Below are 18555 nucleotides of genomic sequence, written 5' to 3' on the forward strand. Positions count from 1 at the left end.
CGCTGAACGCCCAAAGCCAAACAGCCCACGTTTCCTTTTATAACAACAACAGCAGGAGCAGCACCAGCAGCAGCAGCAGCAGCAGCAACAACAACAACAACAACAACAACAATTAAAAGGGCAACGCTGTAAAATTTTTGCAACTATTTTGTGGCAAGTTTATAACGAAATGCTGCAAATTGGTTTGGTTGGAGCTTTGGTTTCGGCTTTTGGCTTTGGATTGGGTTTTTTATTTCGGATGGTGGTGGGTGAATCAAGCAAACGAACCGTTAAAAGTCGGCTCCACATCGAGTGCCTGCGAGCAAACAAAAAGTGGTTTGAAACGAGCTAGAAGCATATTGAGGCAGGACTCCAAATTGTGTGGCAGATCGGCTTTTTTTTTGTATTTTTTTTCGGATTTTGGGGGGTAGTGCACCCCTGGGCTGGCAAGGATAAGACTAGGGTAGGTGAGGTCGCTTGCAGGGCGGATGATAATAAAGCATAATGCATAATGACAAGGTAACGGGCAAAGTAGCTGTCAAAGTAACTGGTTAACCGTCTGGTAACTTCCTAGACTTATTTCAATTTACTTTACTCTGCCAGCTCATTCACGAAAAGGCAGATTGAATCTGGCAAATCTTGTCCTTAGCTTGTGCTTATAATGCAGAACTAACCACGGAAGAGTTCCACTCTGAGACCCCAAAAACCCATTTATAAAACCCTCAGATTTGCGCCCAATAAAAGAAAACTTTTAGCCGCATCTTTCATCTGATTTTATACCCTCTCTCGCTCTCGCTCTCGCTCTCTTTCTCTTTCGTTTTTTTAGCGCTTACGAATAAAATGTTTTTGTTTTGGTCAAAAATATTGTGAACATTTTTGTGAAATTTAATAGCAGCAGGAGTTGGCCAAGTTATTCTGCGTGCAGTCAACTTCTGCGTACAAAACGAAAAAAAAAAAAATAAATAAAAAAAAAAGCTATATGAAAGAAGCTGGAAAAAAACTTTAGCCGCACGCATGCAAATTGAAATAGTTGCGAAAACTTGGATCCAGGGTTCAGATAACCTTTTGTGCGGCAAGCAGCGAAACGGGGAATGGGAGTGGGATTAGGCTGGAGCCTGGGATGGGGTTGCCCTTCGGTTCGGTTGGGTTATGTCCCAGTGAATGCTTAAGCTCTTGGTAATTATGAGCTGAAATCGAAAGAGCTGCTGCTACATAAGTATATGTACGAATATTTATATATATATATATATATGTGTGTGTGTGTATATATAGTTCATTAATATATCAAGGCCTTAATCTCCGTCTGGCAGACACCATCATCCGCTGCTAAACAAGCGTAAAACGCTTTTTACCGGAAACTTATAAACGCAACGCGCTAATTATTTTTCGCGTGGCATGTAAAGGCCGTGGCTTCCAAATCCCACCCAGCTTTCGCTTACCCCGAAGACCCAGTACCTTGCCCGGCACCCCATCAGCAGTCTCCTCTCTGGTCTCATCTCCTGCAGCTCGGATACTTGCTGCGACTTAGCGTATTAAAGTTTCTGTGCGCATTGCAAGCTGTGAACCAGCTGCAAAGTTTTCCCTCTTCCAGTGTGCGGGAGATTCCACATCTGGATTCGGGAGTGACGCGGAGCGAGCCGGGATATTGTGAGCGGGATTGGTGCTTTGCTGTGGCGCATATTAGCGTCAGGATATGCATTTCATTTTGGCTTAACAGCGAGCGTTTCTTTTTAATTTCTCTAAGCAAACAGCAGTGCAGCAGACTTAAGAGCCTCCGCTCACGCACAGTGGGACCGTTGGATTAGGAATTCAGCGAAAATCTAACCATCGCAAGTTGACTAAATGGCATACATGATTGGATAAATACCATGATAAGAATTTTTTTTTGAGTGTTTGATCTACATTTTGAGCTGTCTCTTCATGAGAATTGCATAGAAAGGCTGCTGAAGGAAGTATAACCGATATATTTGTTCAGGCATGAACATACGAATATTTGGACATCGTAGACATTCCTTCAACGCACTCAATGATGTACAGCCTCTATAAATAGCACGCAGAGTCAAAGCTTTACATCAGAATAAGAAATTGTAATAGACCAATGCTGAGCCTTACATACTCAGCAATAGACGCACTAGATTTAAGGGTAGAAAATGCATGAGTCTGGGTATATAAACCCGGGCTCAGCAGAATAAAGAGCACTACGAAACTAAACACCATCATAGTCAAGTGTATTCGATTTAGATGGCTACAGCAGAACTGAAAAGTTCTTGCTAAGCTCTATAATTGTTGCTATAGGAATTATGACTAAATATATCAGCTGCCGTCTATAGAGTAGCCCGAGTTTCGAACTCTGTTGGTTCAGCTGCTTCGGCTCAGCTTATAGAATGACTTTAGGAATTGATTAGATCATTTTGTGACAATTATCTATTTGGCTGGAATATGTGCATGCCGAGAGCACTGTGCACAGGCGTCAAAGTCGGCTTTGGCAATGGCTGCCATTTCCTTTTCCGTTTCCGCCCGCTCGTACGTGGCGTTCAGCTAAGGCCTAGCTTGGCTGCTTGCTTGCCAGCCAGCGACTTGGATAGACACAGCGAGAGCTTCGGCATGCCACACACAGACATACACGCACACAGACATACTCACACACACACATACACCCACAAGCTGAGAATGGTGTTTACATTGTTGTTGGCCATTGTTGTTGGCCATTGTTGTTGGCCATTTTCTAGTTGGCAGCTCGTTTTTGGCTTCGCTTGAATCCTGCCGCTTATTGTAGTTAAGTTTTATGCCGCTTTGCGTGTTGCACGTATTGCCTGCCCACCTATCTGCCCGCCCCCCGCCAGCTGCCGTTATCTGCTCTATCTGATAGAGGTTGTCTGCTCAGTCTCGCCTTGTTCTTCTACTTCTACTTCTACTTCGTCTATTGCTCCATCTCTGTACTCTCAGCGCCTTTGCACCTAATTCCATTTTCACTTTCTTTGATGATGCTCAATTTTTTGCATCATTAATCTTAAGCGCTTTCCAGCTTTGACGCTGACGCTCACACACACACACACGCACGCAGGCATACCTACATAACTAGCTCAATTTACATTCCTCTCTCTTTCTCGCTTTTTGGCATGCATTATAGATATATGAATTTCAGACATGACACATAAAAAATTGTTGTGTAAATATTTTTTGGAATTCATTGAGCTTGAATGATTCTCGGCTATTCTGTTAGTTAATAACATCTCCATTTAATAGTCTGTATAGTATTCGAATAGCGTTCCCTGATTAACAGGACGACAGAATGCATGAAAATATGTTGTATAAATTATAGGTCTGTTAACTAACATTGGTTTAAGTACAGACTTCGCAGACTTGCTTATGTTATATAACATACTGATGTTGATTCATTGAAGAATGAAAAGCGGAGCTAATAACATTAAGCTATATAAAGGATATTAACTGTTGAGTTGACGTTATTAACATGTTCTTAAAAGCTTCTATACGGCTGACTACCATGATCCATGAAAAAATACTTTAAATAGTTTTAAGCTAAAATTAAGGTCGTATGTAACAATAATTTATGGTAAAGCTTTACGCTCTGTTAAGCTGTTGCTCGCTGTAAAACCAAGCTATGAATATGCGTCTTTTATTTTTGTTCAACTCTGTAAGCTGCTTAAAGGTTTGGCATTGGCATTAACAGCGACATTTTAACATTTTGTGCTAATAGCTGCAACTGAGCGCACACAAAAATATATAAATATATATATATATGTATGTATTGGTGACAATAACAATTTTCAGCTCGATTTGCCAGCTCGCTGTGTCGCTGGCTTCTCATAGTTTGAGCCACAAAATACAAATTTTGTTTCAGCTAAGCTCAGCGGAAGTGAACAAAGAAGAGGGGGGGTAAAAAAGAAGAGAAATGAAAACAAAATGAAATAAAACAGCCGGCGAATGAGAGCAGAAGAAGAAATGGCATTTCGCCTGGATCGTAGCGCCAGCGTTTTGTAGATTTTAAGAGCCATAAATTTTAAGTGTCAATATATAAAAACCGCATATGTGCGGCCAGCGGCGGCTGCGAGTCCAAATTCATAAATTTTCCCATGGGACGAAATGGTAAAATAAAATGCAGCAGCTTTCGCTGTGGTCCACATACGCACACACACACACACACACACACGCACATAAGCCATATATATGAATGGAGTTTTGCTTTATAGTTTCTCTCTCTCTCTCTCTCTCTCTCTCTCTGTCTCTTTCTGTGTATGTATTTGCTGCCATGTCCGTTGCATGTCGCCGCTGGGGCATTTGGTTAGGAGGCTTGGGGCCACGCAATGCTATGCCACATGACGCTACCCGATTCTGGGTGGATTTTATTTTATTGCAAATGTAAAGTAAAACAAATAAAACGGTGATAGGCGGGCCTGCTCGACCAAGCAGATACTCTAAGCAATGGGATGAGATATCTGCAAGGAAATCGATTACAGCACTCGATCATCGGTCGAGCAATTGAATTATACTTCAACAAGATCAACGTTCTTTTATAGTTTGTACAGTTTGCTAGTTAGAAAGAGCTTGATCGATATTATAAAACAGAAGGGAGATTGATAAAGCATAGCTGAGGCATTTTGTACTCTTCAACCAGGCCAACATGTCAATAAAACGTTCTTTAGTTAGTTACCAATAGTTAACAATTTAATAAAAACCAAATCGACTTGATCTATAATATAAATGAAGATAGTAATATTTATATATGTATGACTCCGCTGGAAGCTAGGACACCCTTCAAGTAGTACATCCGAGACCTTTAAAATGCAGTATAAAAACAGCAGTCGACTTGTTACAGAAAATACCACAGAAAACAAGTAAGAAAGCTCTAGTCGAGACTGCTCGACTACGAGATCCCCTGAACCCTACAAGCAACTGATATATCAATAATAATTAGCACCCACACACGCACTCATGCAAACAAATACACGCACACACACACACTCACATATACAGGCGATTGCGCTTGGGTTGCGCTGCAGTGTTGGCAATATTAGGAGAACTTATTTGTTGAATGATTTAATTTCTAGACGTACGATCGTAATGAAACTTTCAGAACGTATTCATATTGTTTAAATGTATGTGTATACCGAAGCACACGTCTCTAGTATTTGATATACGACTTTTACAAAGATTAGGGTGAGGGGGTGGATTTGGGGGTGGGGGGTAAATTTTAACAAAAACCGAAATTGTATAAAATACATCTTAATATACATTTTAAATTTGGAGACTGTAGCTTGAAAGGTGTAGGAGATATAATTTTTAAACTGATCTTCGATAAGGTTTTTTATCGATAAAAAAGTATCGGAATGAGTTATCGTTTTTTAGTGATAAACTCGATATCCGCGTGATATATACGGACATTTTAAAAAAAAGTTGAAGTCTCTAGCTTTTGTATCTTCTGAAATCGACGCGTTCAAACATACGGACAGACGGACGGACGGACGGACGGACGGACGGACGGACGGACGGACGGACGGACGGACGGACAGACAGACGGACAGGGCTAAATCGACTCAGCTCGTCGCCCTGATCAAGAATATATATACTTTGTGGGGTCTGCCACGCCTCCTTCTGCCTGTTACATACATTTTAACAAAACCATTATACCCTGATTTCCCATTTTCAATGGGTTCAGGGTATAAAAATGAAGAGAAGAAAAACACGACGACTATTGCCATAAAAAGAAGAAGCAGCTGGACAAAGCTGGTCAGCTCGAAAGCTGAATAGTTGAAGAGCTGGTCAGACAGAAGGCAATCAAGGAAGCGTTGACTCAGTTCGATAGCTGTCAAGTATTGGCCAAATATCGCTAGCATTCTCTATATTTATATATACATATGTATACAGCGACTGTGTGCAATAAAATTTTGTAAGCCACGCAAACTGCGAATGGTCAACGCTTTACTCCCTTTTCTGACTCCCTCCTAGAAAGAGAGAGAAAAAACAGCAAACGGCAATCGACAATCGCCAATGGAATCAAACACAAGCAATTTTCTAACAAAGTGGTTTATGGAATCACTTGTCCATGTGAAAGTGCCTTCAGTTATCGTTCTCCCTCTCTCACTCTCTCTCTCTCTCCCTCTCTCTGCGAGTGTGTGTGCAGCTGAAATAGCTGAAAATGTGCTTTCAGCTATTTGAGATATATTTTCAATATGATTCTTTAATTAGAGCTTATGGATATGTATGTATAAACGATATGTGCAATGCCAGCTGCAAAAACTCGCCATGCATTCAATAGATATCGAACATTGAATCATCCTGTCAATGGCTCTTATTAACTCTTATTAGCTATATAAATATATTGCACCACAGTAGATAAAAGCGCGTTATATGGAGCGGTTTTTGTAGCTCTGCTGTGGGCATTTATTCAACAGCAGGTTAACAGAGCTGTTTGCTGGCTAACATAGCACAGACTTTTGCTTAACTTAAAAGGGAATTCATGAAATATATGAGTATATACATTTTAATTGTTAGCATTTATGCTTAACAGCGAGCTGTTTTTTAACAGGCATTTAACATGACATATTAATTAATTTGTATTAAACATTTTTAAGTTTTTAAACTACCCATAAATGCAGCTAACCCATTAACAAACATCAATCAAATTTAACAGAAATATTATCATTAACAGAAACCATTTACTTAACAGCTGTGAACAATTGCTATACTACTGACTCTCTCTCTCTTCGCTTCTGACATAACATAAATGAACCTTCGCTTCAGTTTGGCGTTGACAGCAGGCGCGGAAAATTAAGCAAAAACGAAGCCCCAAAGAAAGTTGCCCTCTATGAAATATAGCTTAAAGTCTATCAAAAACAAATTAATCACTAAGCACCGTAAATTAGGGGCTTCAAAAAAAATTGGAGCGAATAAATTGAAGAGAAAATGGAAGCCACTGCTAAAGTCAAGGCTTTTTTCTCGTTCCATTATTAGTCCGTCTGCTGCTTTCAATTGGCTAATCAGCTTATTGAACTTTGGGCCGAGCAAAGCAAGGAGCAGGCGAGGCAATAAAAATAAAAAAAAGTTGGCTTTCGGGATTTGGGTCTTTAAGCAGTTGCGGCTGCAAATTCAATTTGTCGAGCCAAACGAACAAAAAGTGGGCTTAGCCGATGGTAAAGGTGGAAAGGGGTGCAGACCTCCCAGCGAATTGATTAATTACGAAAGCAGCTCATTAAGGACCAAAGTAAAGCTGGCTAAAAAAAAGCTTCATTGGACCTTGGCATATTAAAAAACCCTGTTAAGTGTTTTAATAAGAAAATATGTATTTTTGATTTTATAGAAGCTTTATCAATCTGTGACTCTCATTAGTTTTCAATTAGTCAATCAGCCTAACTTTATCTTATTTACGGTTAGGTTTATCAATTTAGCAATCAATCCGCACTGCTATAATTAGTACAAGGCATTTTGCAGTACTTCAATCAACAATATGATTGCTGTATCTGTAAATTGTATCTATATCAGTTCCTTAGCCTTCAATCAAAGTAAATCTTAATCAATCATAAGCTGCAGTTGCTTTACATTCAAAATAAATGCATATACTAAAATTGAACTGTTTATCACATCATCAATCAATATTAGTTGATTTTTTTCTCACCTATGCTAAGTCTTTCAATCATAGTCAATCAGCCCAATATCACCTACCTGAGTTGGTTGTGTGGATAGCAAATCGATAGGTTGCTCCGGTAACATTTGCTCTACTGTTGGCAACACTAATTGCTGCTGTTGTTGTTGCTGTTGCAGCTGCTGCTGCTGCTGTTGTTGCTGCTGCTGGAACTGCTGCTGAAAGTGTTGCTGCTGTTGATATTCATATTGCTGTTGCATTTGATACTGCAATTGCTGATACTTTAGCTGCTGCTGCTGCTGCTGGCCGCCAGAAATCGCCGGCTGCTGTTGCTGCTGCTGGTGTTGCTGCTGTCCGTGCACCAGCAGCAGCTCCAATTGACAGCAACAATAAAACGCAATTGCCAGCAATTGAAATGTGTTGGCAACATGGCATGTTCTGCTGGCTCTGCTGCGTGTTGCTGCTGTTGCCAGCGACAACAACGGCATGTTGCTGCCGTAAGTGTGTGTGCGTGAGCTCGTTGTAACTGCCAAAGTATGCAACAATTTGGCTCGTTGCAAGTTGTTGTTGCCGCTGTTGCTGTTGCTGTTGCTGTTGTTGTTGCTGTAGCTTGTGTCAGCTGCTGCTGTTGCTACTGTATTATTCTTGGCCGTTGCGCTTCACTTGCTGCTGCTGCTGCTGCTGCTGCTTCTGCTGCTGTGCTGCAACTTTATTCGCAAATAGTCCGACACTGAAAGTAAAAATAAAACAAGAACAACATCAGGAAAAAGAAGAGGTAGAAGTAGAAGAAAAGTAGCAAAACAGTAGCAAAAGTCACTTCACAGTAAAGTTGGAGCCAAAGTTGTTGTCAATGGCAAGTGGATTGTCACCAAATAAATAAATGAGAAATGAACAAAATAAGAATATTAAAATTATAAGAAGCTGAAGAAGCTTGTGGTTTCAAGCTGCCTGAACATACACCAAAAGATAATGTCAACATTGAGTTAACAGCATGTTCTTTTGATGAATGCTGATTATGTCCATTAGCATAATGTTAATTTGAGTTTCTTTTAATGTTATTACGAGCAGCTTGAATGATGTCGAAGATATTTGGTAGGTGGCCCTTTCAATTTTAAGCTGCTAAGCATGATAACATACACCTTAACATTATGTTATCTTGGTGTTATCTATTTACTTTGCGCTGTGAGAGTTAGAGTAGAGAACTACCTTAAATTTTAAAGAGCTTTAAGCTTGAAGGCACTTGAAAGTGACATTAAACATATTGAATTAGTATATCTACATACTTCTATGTCAAAAGCAATTCGAGCAATTAATTATTGTCTTGCTTCTCGTAGTCAAATTTGAAGCGTACCCTTGAGCACGCCCCCAAGCGCTTGAGAGGTTTCTCGTTCGGCTGTTAATCGTAATTATAATTGAAGCCCAAGGCGTGGACATAAGTCGCATAAATTGCTGTGCAATTCGTTAATTTTACAATTATCGCACAAATGCAAACAATTAAAAATGAAAAACGGGGGAGAAGCAAATGCTTAAAGAGATGCGAAACTTGATGTAATGGAAAAGCCGAGCTGCGAAAATAATGAACAAAGATTTTCGCTGAACAAAAGAAAATTCAGAAAAATTAAAAGAAAAGAAAAGAAACGAAAATATATATATACTAATTATATATATATATATACATATATGTGTGCGCGTGTGTGTGTGGCTGTAATTTCAATATTTAATGCACAAGCGAATGCAGGCGAAAAGAAAAACCAGGAAAACCGAACGAAAGCGATTTTCACCTGGCAAAATTCAATTTCACTTTTCAATTAAACGAAGAAAAAAAGCAAAAAAAAACTGAAGCAAAAATCTACAAATTGACCAAAGATGATAAATCTCTCGCGAGGAGAGTCGTAATGACGTTAATGACGATCATTATGATTGACGTGATGTTTGTTTGTTTTTCGTTTGGCTGTTGCGCTTTACAACACTGGCCGAGCGGGGCAACAGGGGGGCGTGACTGAAGCAACGAAATGTAAATAATATGCAATAAAAATGTCTGCGAAAATTGCGCTTTGATGTTGCTGTTGCTGTTGCTGTTGCTGTTGCAAGAGATGCCGCGGCGTCGCGTCGCGTCGCGACGTCGAATCAGTGGAACGTGCAACACGCAGCATTGCTGGCCAAATTGCGGCGGGCGGCCGGGGGCGTGGCAAGTGCTGCATCTGTGGCCAGCAATGGCAGCAATTATAAAAGCTGGCAACAAAATTAAAAACAGCGAAAACCCAACAGCTCAAATGAGCACCACGAATATTGAATACCCTGCACATGAAGAAGATCGTATTAGAGAGTAGTTTGAACTGGATTATACATCAAATAACACAAAAGCAAATAAGTTATTCAATATTTGCTGGATATATAATTTATATGTGTTCACTCGAGGGTGGTATGAAAAGTTTACGACTTGGAAGTGTAGCCTAGGAAAAATAAAAAATTGAAAAAAAAAAAAAAACAAAATTTGTTCTTCTTATATTTGTTTAGTGTAGTTATTTGCTCTAAATAAAAGTTATAAATTTAATCAAAATATTTTTAGCAACAGCAAATATTTGTTACATATTTTATGACAGAATCAGCATACCCTTTACTGCAATATCAATGCGCAGCAATTAAAGCGCATTCAAAGCGTCAAAGCAAGAAAAAAAATATACATATATATAATCAAAAGTACTTGTGATCATTTTTAATGCGGTTCGTCTCGTTTTACCTTTCGTACCCCCCCCCCCCCCCCCCCTTGGTTTCAGTCCCTCCTCTACCATTACCACCTGCTCTAACCCAGCTTGGGTTCCTGTCATATCACCCAAACGTTTACCGATGCATAGCAGCACTCGTCCCTCGTCCCTTGCTACTTTTTTTTGAGGCACAATTAAGCTAGGCAGAGCTTGGTGGTAAAGTTTCAAATGAATGACATAGGAATACCCTGTGGATATAAAAATGTACATATATGTACATATGTATATAGAAGGTTTTTGAAAGGCAATTGCGAATTCATAGTTCAGTGAGATACTCCTCTAGAATGTTTTCAATATCAAATTCATGTTGCTCATATCACTTTGTGAGGTCGCAGCCAATTACAGGGTATACACATACCATTGGTGTGCAATTTAAAATGATATATTGAAGCCCAATTAAAATGTGCTCCATGGCAGGCATTGCAAATGATTTGTATACACACATGTGTATGTATGCGTGTATGTACATATGCGTGTGCATTTATATTTGTATACATACATATGTATACATATACATGTATGTATGTATATAGAAATCTCGGTGCCCGTTGGCAGCAAATATTTCGTAACTTTTGAATTGTGTTAAAAACATTTAAGTTTTTGTTGTTGTTCATGTTGCTGTTGTTGTTGTTGTTGCAATTGGAATTGCAGTTCTTGCTGTTGTTGTTGCTGTTGATAAGGATACGCTGCTTGCAGCCGCTGCTGCTGCGCTTGTTTGATGTCAATGATAGCGCGAATGATACTGTGTGCTCACACACACACATATACATATATATACACCCAAATACACACACAGATACGTGCACACATCGTTTGCATAAATGGGACACCAGTTTCCGGCATACGCTGCGTATACACACTATGCAATACAAATACCGTAAAAAAAGGGAAACAAACATATGCATAATATGCATATAAGTAGGCCTGTGAATGTGTGTGTGTCTGTGTGTGTGTGTGCCGATGTGCTTTAAAGCCGATGTGAAGTGCGGTCAAAAGGAGGCAAGCGGAAGCGTGGCGGGACAGGGCGGGACCAGAGCGGGACTAGAGGGTAACAGCAACGACGGCGAGGTGCAAAATGTGAGAATCAGAGACGCACTGCTGCACGGGACAGAGAAGGGAAACGGCGAAAGGCATCTGGCATATGGCATATGGCATGCGGCATGCGGCATGCGTCATGGAGCATAGAGCATGCAGCATCTGGCATGCAGATAGGTTTACACATACATATATGCATATATCCAAAATACAGGACAGGCATCTGAACGCGCTGGCAATCAGAGCAAATCATTCCATTCATGTGGGACTCATAATGTAATCCACGCATAGTCGTAAATCGCTGCAACTCCAACTTAAAGCTGCCGACAGGCCAAACGAACCACGGATTTAATTCTCATTTAAAGTGCCATATTATTAAGGTCAACAGAAACAGAGAGGGTGAGTGGGAGAGAGAGAGAGAGAGATCCATATGGAGCAGGAAATGATTAAAATATAAATATGTATACTGTAGAACCCGGTTATAACGACACTCAAGGGACCGTCGTTATACCCGGAAGTCGCTAAAGCCGTATAATTTTGCTCATAAAGGTTTGTCTGGACTCCAGAATTTTTATCGCTATAACCGTACAGACGCTATAAGCTGAGTCGTTATAACCGGTTTTTACAGTCTATATTAAATTTTGAATGAAATTCCTATCAAACTTCTAAAGCCTATATCCATGGATCAACACTTCAGTCATTGGGATAACATTTTTTAGATTCGATCGATTTGTCATTGAGGATGATAACAGATTTAGAGCTTAAACTAGAACTGTAAATGATCTTCTCTATTATCCACTCTCTATATACAGAACAACTTCTTGATTTCTGGTATATTTGAAGATTTTAAGAAGGTCTTTCCAGTTATATATAGCTTCTTCAATTACTATCTACAAGAAACAGTTCTTTTAGTTCAGCTATCATACATACATGTATCAAAATTTGAATATATTACTCAACATGCAGAGTACTAGCCCGGAATAGCTTTACCCCTAACACATCCTAACCCATCGAACTATCCACTCGCATCCTTTCATCTGATCCATCATTCAACATCATTGCCAGCGTGAAACTTTGTTTTACTTTTGAGCTCCCCCAAGGCTTATCATAATATACTCAAATTTCTGCTCGAGTTCTTGGTCTCCACTTATTTTATTATTGTACTTTGATTTGGTGCCCCACGCCGCAGAATCTCACTCCTGGCCGCATTTTATGGCCGAGCTCATAAAATTGATAAACAATAACGAGTTGTCAGAGTCCGAGGCGTATCCGGCGTACATTTGGCGGCTCCAGCCAAACTGTTACTTGTAAGCGTATTACGTATACGTAATACTTACATGCACATATACATACGTATACACTATAATATACATACGTATATATATGTATATTTGAATGTGTGTGACGGCAGCAGCACTTTATAATGCATTTTAACGGCCCATTGGACTCGGCTGGGCAAGCAACTCAGCATTTTATGGCCGAGCCCAAAACTTCAGCAACTTATATACAAACATACATATACATATATATTATATATATATATATATGTCTGTTCCGTCTGCAAGTTGCGGCCACAAAAATAAGCGAAAAATTGCAAGCGGAGTGTAAAATTTATGATAAAAACGTGCGACGCCGATAAGAAAGGCGTTTGCTGAGCGGGGGCGTGCACGTGGGCGTGGCAGCAGCGCATAAAAACTTGAAAGGCGGAAACGACGGCAACAGCAGGAAGTGCATGCCAGCCACGGTCGGCGTGTGGGCGCATTGGCGCATGGGCGCACAGTCGCATGGGCGTGGCATCATCTTGTTGCTCGTTAGGCTAATAGCGAGCGCTCGGGGCATGCAGATTTACGGCGATGATACAGGCCCCCGAATTGCAATGCACGGCAAAACGTGTTGATAGGCAGCAGGAGAGATGGAAAACGAAAGGAAGAGGAAGAGAGAAACAAGATCAAACCGAAAGTATAGATGGTGATAAGTAATTGACCATAAGATACCCTGTAATCAAGTGTGAGCCACATAAGCACCCGATTAGCATTCTCCTTTCTCCTTCCCATTCAAATTGATTGGGACAGAGCAGCAAACCTGTTGACAGGTCACGGAGGGAAGTACATGAACAGTATATGAACTGTAAGAGATATTCTACTCTAATGAAAGATGTATAAACCCCAGGCAAGTGGAATCATATTATTTGTCGAAGTCGTTCGTGGGGAGTGCATGAAGGTATTTGACTATGGAATACCCCGTACTAAATTCAGTATTCCCATAGCAAAATCTCACAAATCACGCTTTATCTATTTCACTCATTGTGCCTTTCACTGACTTTGTCCCTCTCTCTGTCTCACTCTCCCACTCTCCCTCTCTCTCTCTCTCTCTCTCTCTCTCTCTCTCTCTCTCTCTCTCTCTATCTGTCTATCTATCTATCTATCTCTGTTTTGCCCTTCAGCTTACTCTTTACCTCTTTTTCTCTCTGTCTATCGTTGTTTCACTTATTCTAGCTTTGTTCTTTTCCCTATCCCTATCTCTCTCTCCTTCTCGCTCTTTCCCTATCTATCTATCTTCTTATCTCTCGCTAAAATACAGGCAGGAATTCCCAATGTCTTAGCAAAGCAACTCTGCCTGTCTCTGACTCTTTCTCTGTCTCTCGCACTCTCCCCCTCCCTCTCTTTCTCTATCTCTGCCTAGAAGAGCTTGTTGTTCAGCAAGAGCATAGGCTACAATTGGCCTTAACAGACCAGCTGCAGCCTGAGGCAATGCAATCATGACCTTACTTTGATGCCGTCTCATCCCGTTGCATCCCATTGCCCCGTAGCTTCAATCGGGACGCATTTCTTTTGCTGTGCACCTGAGCCGAGCTGATTAAAAGCGTTGTGCCTTTGGCATGGCAGGGTCACTGTAGCAGTTGCATCTAATTTTGATTTGCATTCCGTGCCAAATTGGATCATACGCCAATTGAATGTGGCAGCAACGTTTGGCCTAACTAACTGCCAGCCGAACTGAATGAATGGCTCCAAGGCTCGGCTAGGTTCATGAGGCCAATCAATGAGCATTTGTCAGCACTTAACCTTGCTGGCCTAATGACCAAGGGAATGTAGCGATTGGACTGCACTGGGAGTTGAGTAGCTCGGCAAGCCGGACAAGCCAAAAGTTAAACACAAATCGCATCTATTTCAATATTTGACAATCGAGGCCAAGGCGCTGAATGGCCAAGAGCTGCAAATTCCCAAAACTAATCAGCCAGCAGACACATACTTATATATGTATGTATGTATGTATGTACGTATGTATGTATATACAAATATATATTAAGAAGAATATCAAATGATATGGCAGACAAGCTTGCTGTTTAGATTAAGAACAGCTACAGTTACAGTTACAGCTGCTTCCGAGGGATCCCTCTCTCCACGGCCGACTTCCGTAGGATCCCTGCTCGGTCGCCCTGCCATTAGACGCATTCAATGGCATCGTCACTGCTGTTGTAAACTTGTCTCATAAACGCAGCGCTGTGGCTCCTCGCGCTGCACAAAAAACCATTAATCAAATGCCTGCCCATGCCAAGCCAGTCTCTCTCTCTCTCTCACACACTCTCTTGTGTCTGAATGTCTGTGTGTGTGTGTGTGTATGCGCAGGAAACGGAAGTGTTACACTAAGCCATTTTGACTCTGACGTTTGTCAAGTGTTTGTTCAGCTGTGCTTAGGCACTAGCAGACAATTGGTATACACTTCAAGCAGAGCTTAAAGCGAGTGAAAGATTGCAAGTGCTTGTGAATGTCTTGAAAGTCTGTTGAATATGTTTTTTCAATTACAGTCTGAGTTGACTGAGTTGAATGCCAACAAGATATGTGTATAGACAAAGGCAAGTCTGTTGTCAAAGTGTTGTTGAAACACCGGATGGGATGAGGATAATGGAGGAGTGCCTGAGAAGGCATCGAACTACAGTTGGAGGACCATTTAAAAACGATATTTTGATATATCATTCAGCTAGACAACTTGATGTTTATTTGAAGGATTCCTCTAGGTCTGCTTCTACTTAAGCACATGTGGAATTTAGCCAAAATATGCAGTGTATTTCAGCTGAGGGATTGATTCTGTTTCTGACGGCTGCTCCAAGTTTTAGTGAAGCATTTTTGCATCGCATTCACAATTCGGGCCAAATAGAAATGTAACATACGCATATTTATAGATGTGTATTTATTTGCCAGCTGTTGGCCGGCATTAACTTTTGGCCCAGTCCCTTGTCAGGGCCAGAGCGGCTGTATCCTGAGCATGAGTAGAAGAATGAGAATGAGAACGAAAGCCAAAACTTTTTGTCGAGCTTTGGCTCCGTGTCGGCATCACGTTGTGGCTCATGTTTGACACGCACACTAATAGATGCAAATACGTACATAACCCGCACACACATGCACACACACAGACACACACAACTTTATTGAGAACATGTGTTTGCGCATTTAGGGGCCAGACTTTGTCCAAGTCAATTTGATGAAGTGAGAGAAAAAAGACGAGAAGGCAGAAGAAGAAGAAGAAGAGCTGTACGTATGCATGTGGCTGGAGCAACAAAGTGGTGCTGGGGCTAAGTGTGGATACAGCTGCTCAGAGCAGCAAAGCTGTGGCAAATCAAAGGCCTGACAGGCGTGGCAATCTGTTTTGTTGCTGTCAAGGCTTAAAGCGCTTAGCCAGGTAGCCGTAAATGTAGTCCCTACCCAGCCCGCTGACCGCTACCCGCTGACCTCTGACCTGTTCGCTATCCTTTCCACTGATTGCCTGGCAACTAAACTTGTCCAAGCTCGAGCTATATATGTGTGCCTCTGCCTCAACCTACCTCTGCCTCAACTTTGTTATCAAAAGCTAAATCAAAAGCAACAACAACAACAGCAACAAATAGAGTTACTTTTTATGTCGGGCATTCATCAACATTTTGCATGCAAGCCACTTGTCTCGCTCTGCGCTTAAACCACTTGCGAATTATAAACGAAAGCTTGTTGCTTTGTCTGTCTGTCTCTCACTCTGTGTGTGTGTGTGTAGAGGATACTAGAGGATGTGGGTGTCGGGTAAACTGTCTTGAGTTAACAAAGTAGAGCGAAAGTGTTTGTAGAAACGCAAAAAGAGTGAAGTCTGCGAGCCCATTGTAATTGAAAATGTACACTCTGACCAGAGGTCATCTACTTTCACATCTATAATGTCATATACAGAGTAGTGCTCCAGTTGAGTGCTCTACTCGAGGCTAGCGAGGATTTTGAGAGGGTAAATGAAAGGAATCAATATATTACAATAGTTCAGAAGAGTCTTCATAAGAAGCGTATTGCTTTAGTAGTAGTTGTAGATGTATTAAGAATATTTGGAATAGAGCTAAAAGTTATAAAGAAATGAACATGTAGAATAAGACAGATGAGGCCTAGGACATTGTAGTGCAAAGTATGGATGATGATAGGCTAAGTTTTTGGCTCTTAGATAGGTAGATATAGAATATTAGGAATAGCATATAGAGCTATCGATAAATAAACGTCTAGGATAAAATAGATGATATATGTGTAAATAGACAGATAGATAGTTCAACAATCTTTTTCTATCAACCTCGTTTGAAATTGTGTAAAAATAATTGCTGATATACGTAAAACTTGTAATATGAATGAGACGACTTTGCTGTCGTTTAGGGATTACAAAAGTGATTTCAAATCCAATTTTAATCAATTTAGTTACATTGGCATCTAAATTCGACAACAAACAGCAAAGCCTTGGGCTTTGACAATTTCTATATTTAATTCCGACTGTCAACTGTCAATTCAACCCAGATCAAGAGTTATTCAGGCATTCAAATTAGATCAGTGGCAAATTGGGTTATAACCGCAATATAATCCAACTTTATATTTCAATAAAAAAGTGAAAAAACAACAACAACAACCGAAAAGGAAAATGGAAAACTGAATTGAAAAGGCTTTGCAGCAGCGAGCGAACAATAACATTTTAGTTAGATTACACAGAAATTATTATTTGAATTTCGCAGCGAAATTTAACTGCAGTTGGCAGTTGCCAGTTGGCTTCATATATATGCATATGTGTATATATGTATGCTTATATATCTATTTTGTTTTAATTATAAGCATAATGCACGCACACACACACACACACACACAGTCACTCATACACGTGGCAAACTCTTCACGCACAGCTGATTCCTGTGTATATTTGATATACATATATTGCAATTATTAATATATTTATTCATAAGCTCAGACTTTTTTCAGCTTTTTTCAAGCTCTTTTTTTAGCGTGATAATTGACAGGCATTTTGAATGCTTCGCTGACTTTCGTGGCTAGCCCAGCCCGCCCTCCTCTGCACGCCTCCACTTTGTAGTTGCATATACGCTCCACATGCAGAAAATAATAAAAGACATACGTATATGTATTTTTGGTAGTAATAATAAATAATAATCATTTACTCAAGCTACTAGCTATTAACTATGTTATGCCCAGTATATACATATATCTAAGTTAGTTGGGGAACTACTGGAAATGTTATATATTATGCCATATTGAGCCCATTGTTAATGGGAAATATAATGGAAGTGCAGTAGAATCCCGATAGTTCGAAATGGCAAGGGGATCAATTTTTTTCGATTTTCACAGAAATGCGAATTATTGGGAATAATTGAGAACGAATTCCTTTCAATGGGATAACATTTATATTTTTTCCATTTATCGCGATTTTTGATATAGTGGATTTAACGAATTATCGAGACTCGATTGTAGAATGAGTTTTTGTTGGCATCTTGAATTTCACAAATTTCTATAGCAGCGTTATAAAAAATTTCTTTGCTACAGGATTACAAATTATTTTTTTGTATTTATATATATGTATATATATATGACTGACAAAATTGAAAATAACTCTGCGTGCGATATCATATCCAATAGCAATTAGGCTACTTGTTATCGCATTATTCACATTATTATCGCCGAAATGAAAAAAAGCAAAAAATATGAAATTTGATAGAGATATAAAACAAACACTCGACTCGAAATAATTGTTATTAATTTTCATATAATTGCTGTTTAAGTATATGGATACCAAAAAAAAAAAAAAAAAAAAGGAAAAACCAACAATATCAATTGCAGAATACAAATATGACAATGAATATAAAACAAATGTCAAATGGTTGACAGCAATTCATATATGCAC

The 18555-nt window shown here is 40.0% G+C and overlaps 1 protein-coding gene across 6 annotated transcripts in view; it reads right to left on the minus strand.

Annotated features, from left to right (window-relative positions):
• LOC108655683 (uncharacterized) overlaps positions 1-18555 on the minus strand; it is an 84522-nt gene that overhangs the window by 61183 nt on the left and 4784 nt on the right. For all 6 annotated transcript variants that reach the window (XM_089264103.1, XM_089264105.1, XM_089264108.1 and 3 more), the window contains one exon: positions 7660-8309. In XM_089264103.1, the coding sequence (XP_089120229.1) occupies positions 7660-8067 (408 nt within the window). In that variant the 5' untranslated portion in view covers positions 8068-8309. The remainder of the gene's footprint in view (positions 1-7659; positions 8310-18555) is intronic.

The sequence above is a fragment of the Drosophila navojoa genome, chromosome X (assembly GCF_054131105.1).
Source record: "Drosophila navojoa isolate 15081-1374.11 chromosome X, UAZ_NAV_1.0, whole genome shotgun sequence".
In the NCBI taxonomy this organism is placed as follows: Eukaryota; Metazoa; Arthropoda; class Insecta; order Diptera; family Drosophilidae; genus Drosophila; species Drosophila navojoa.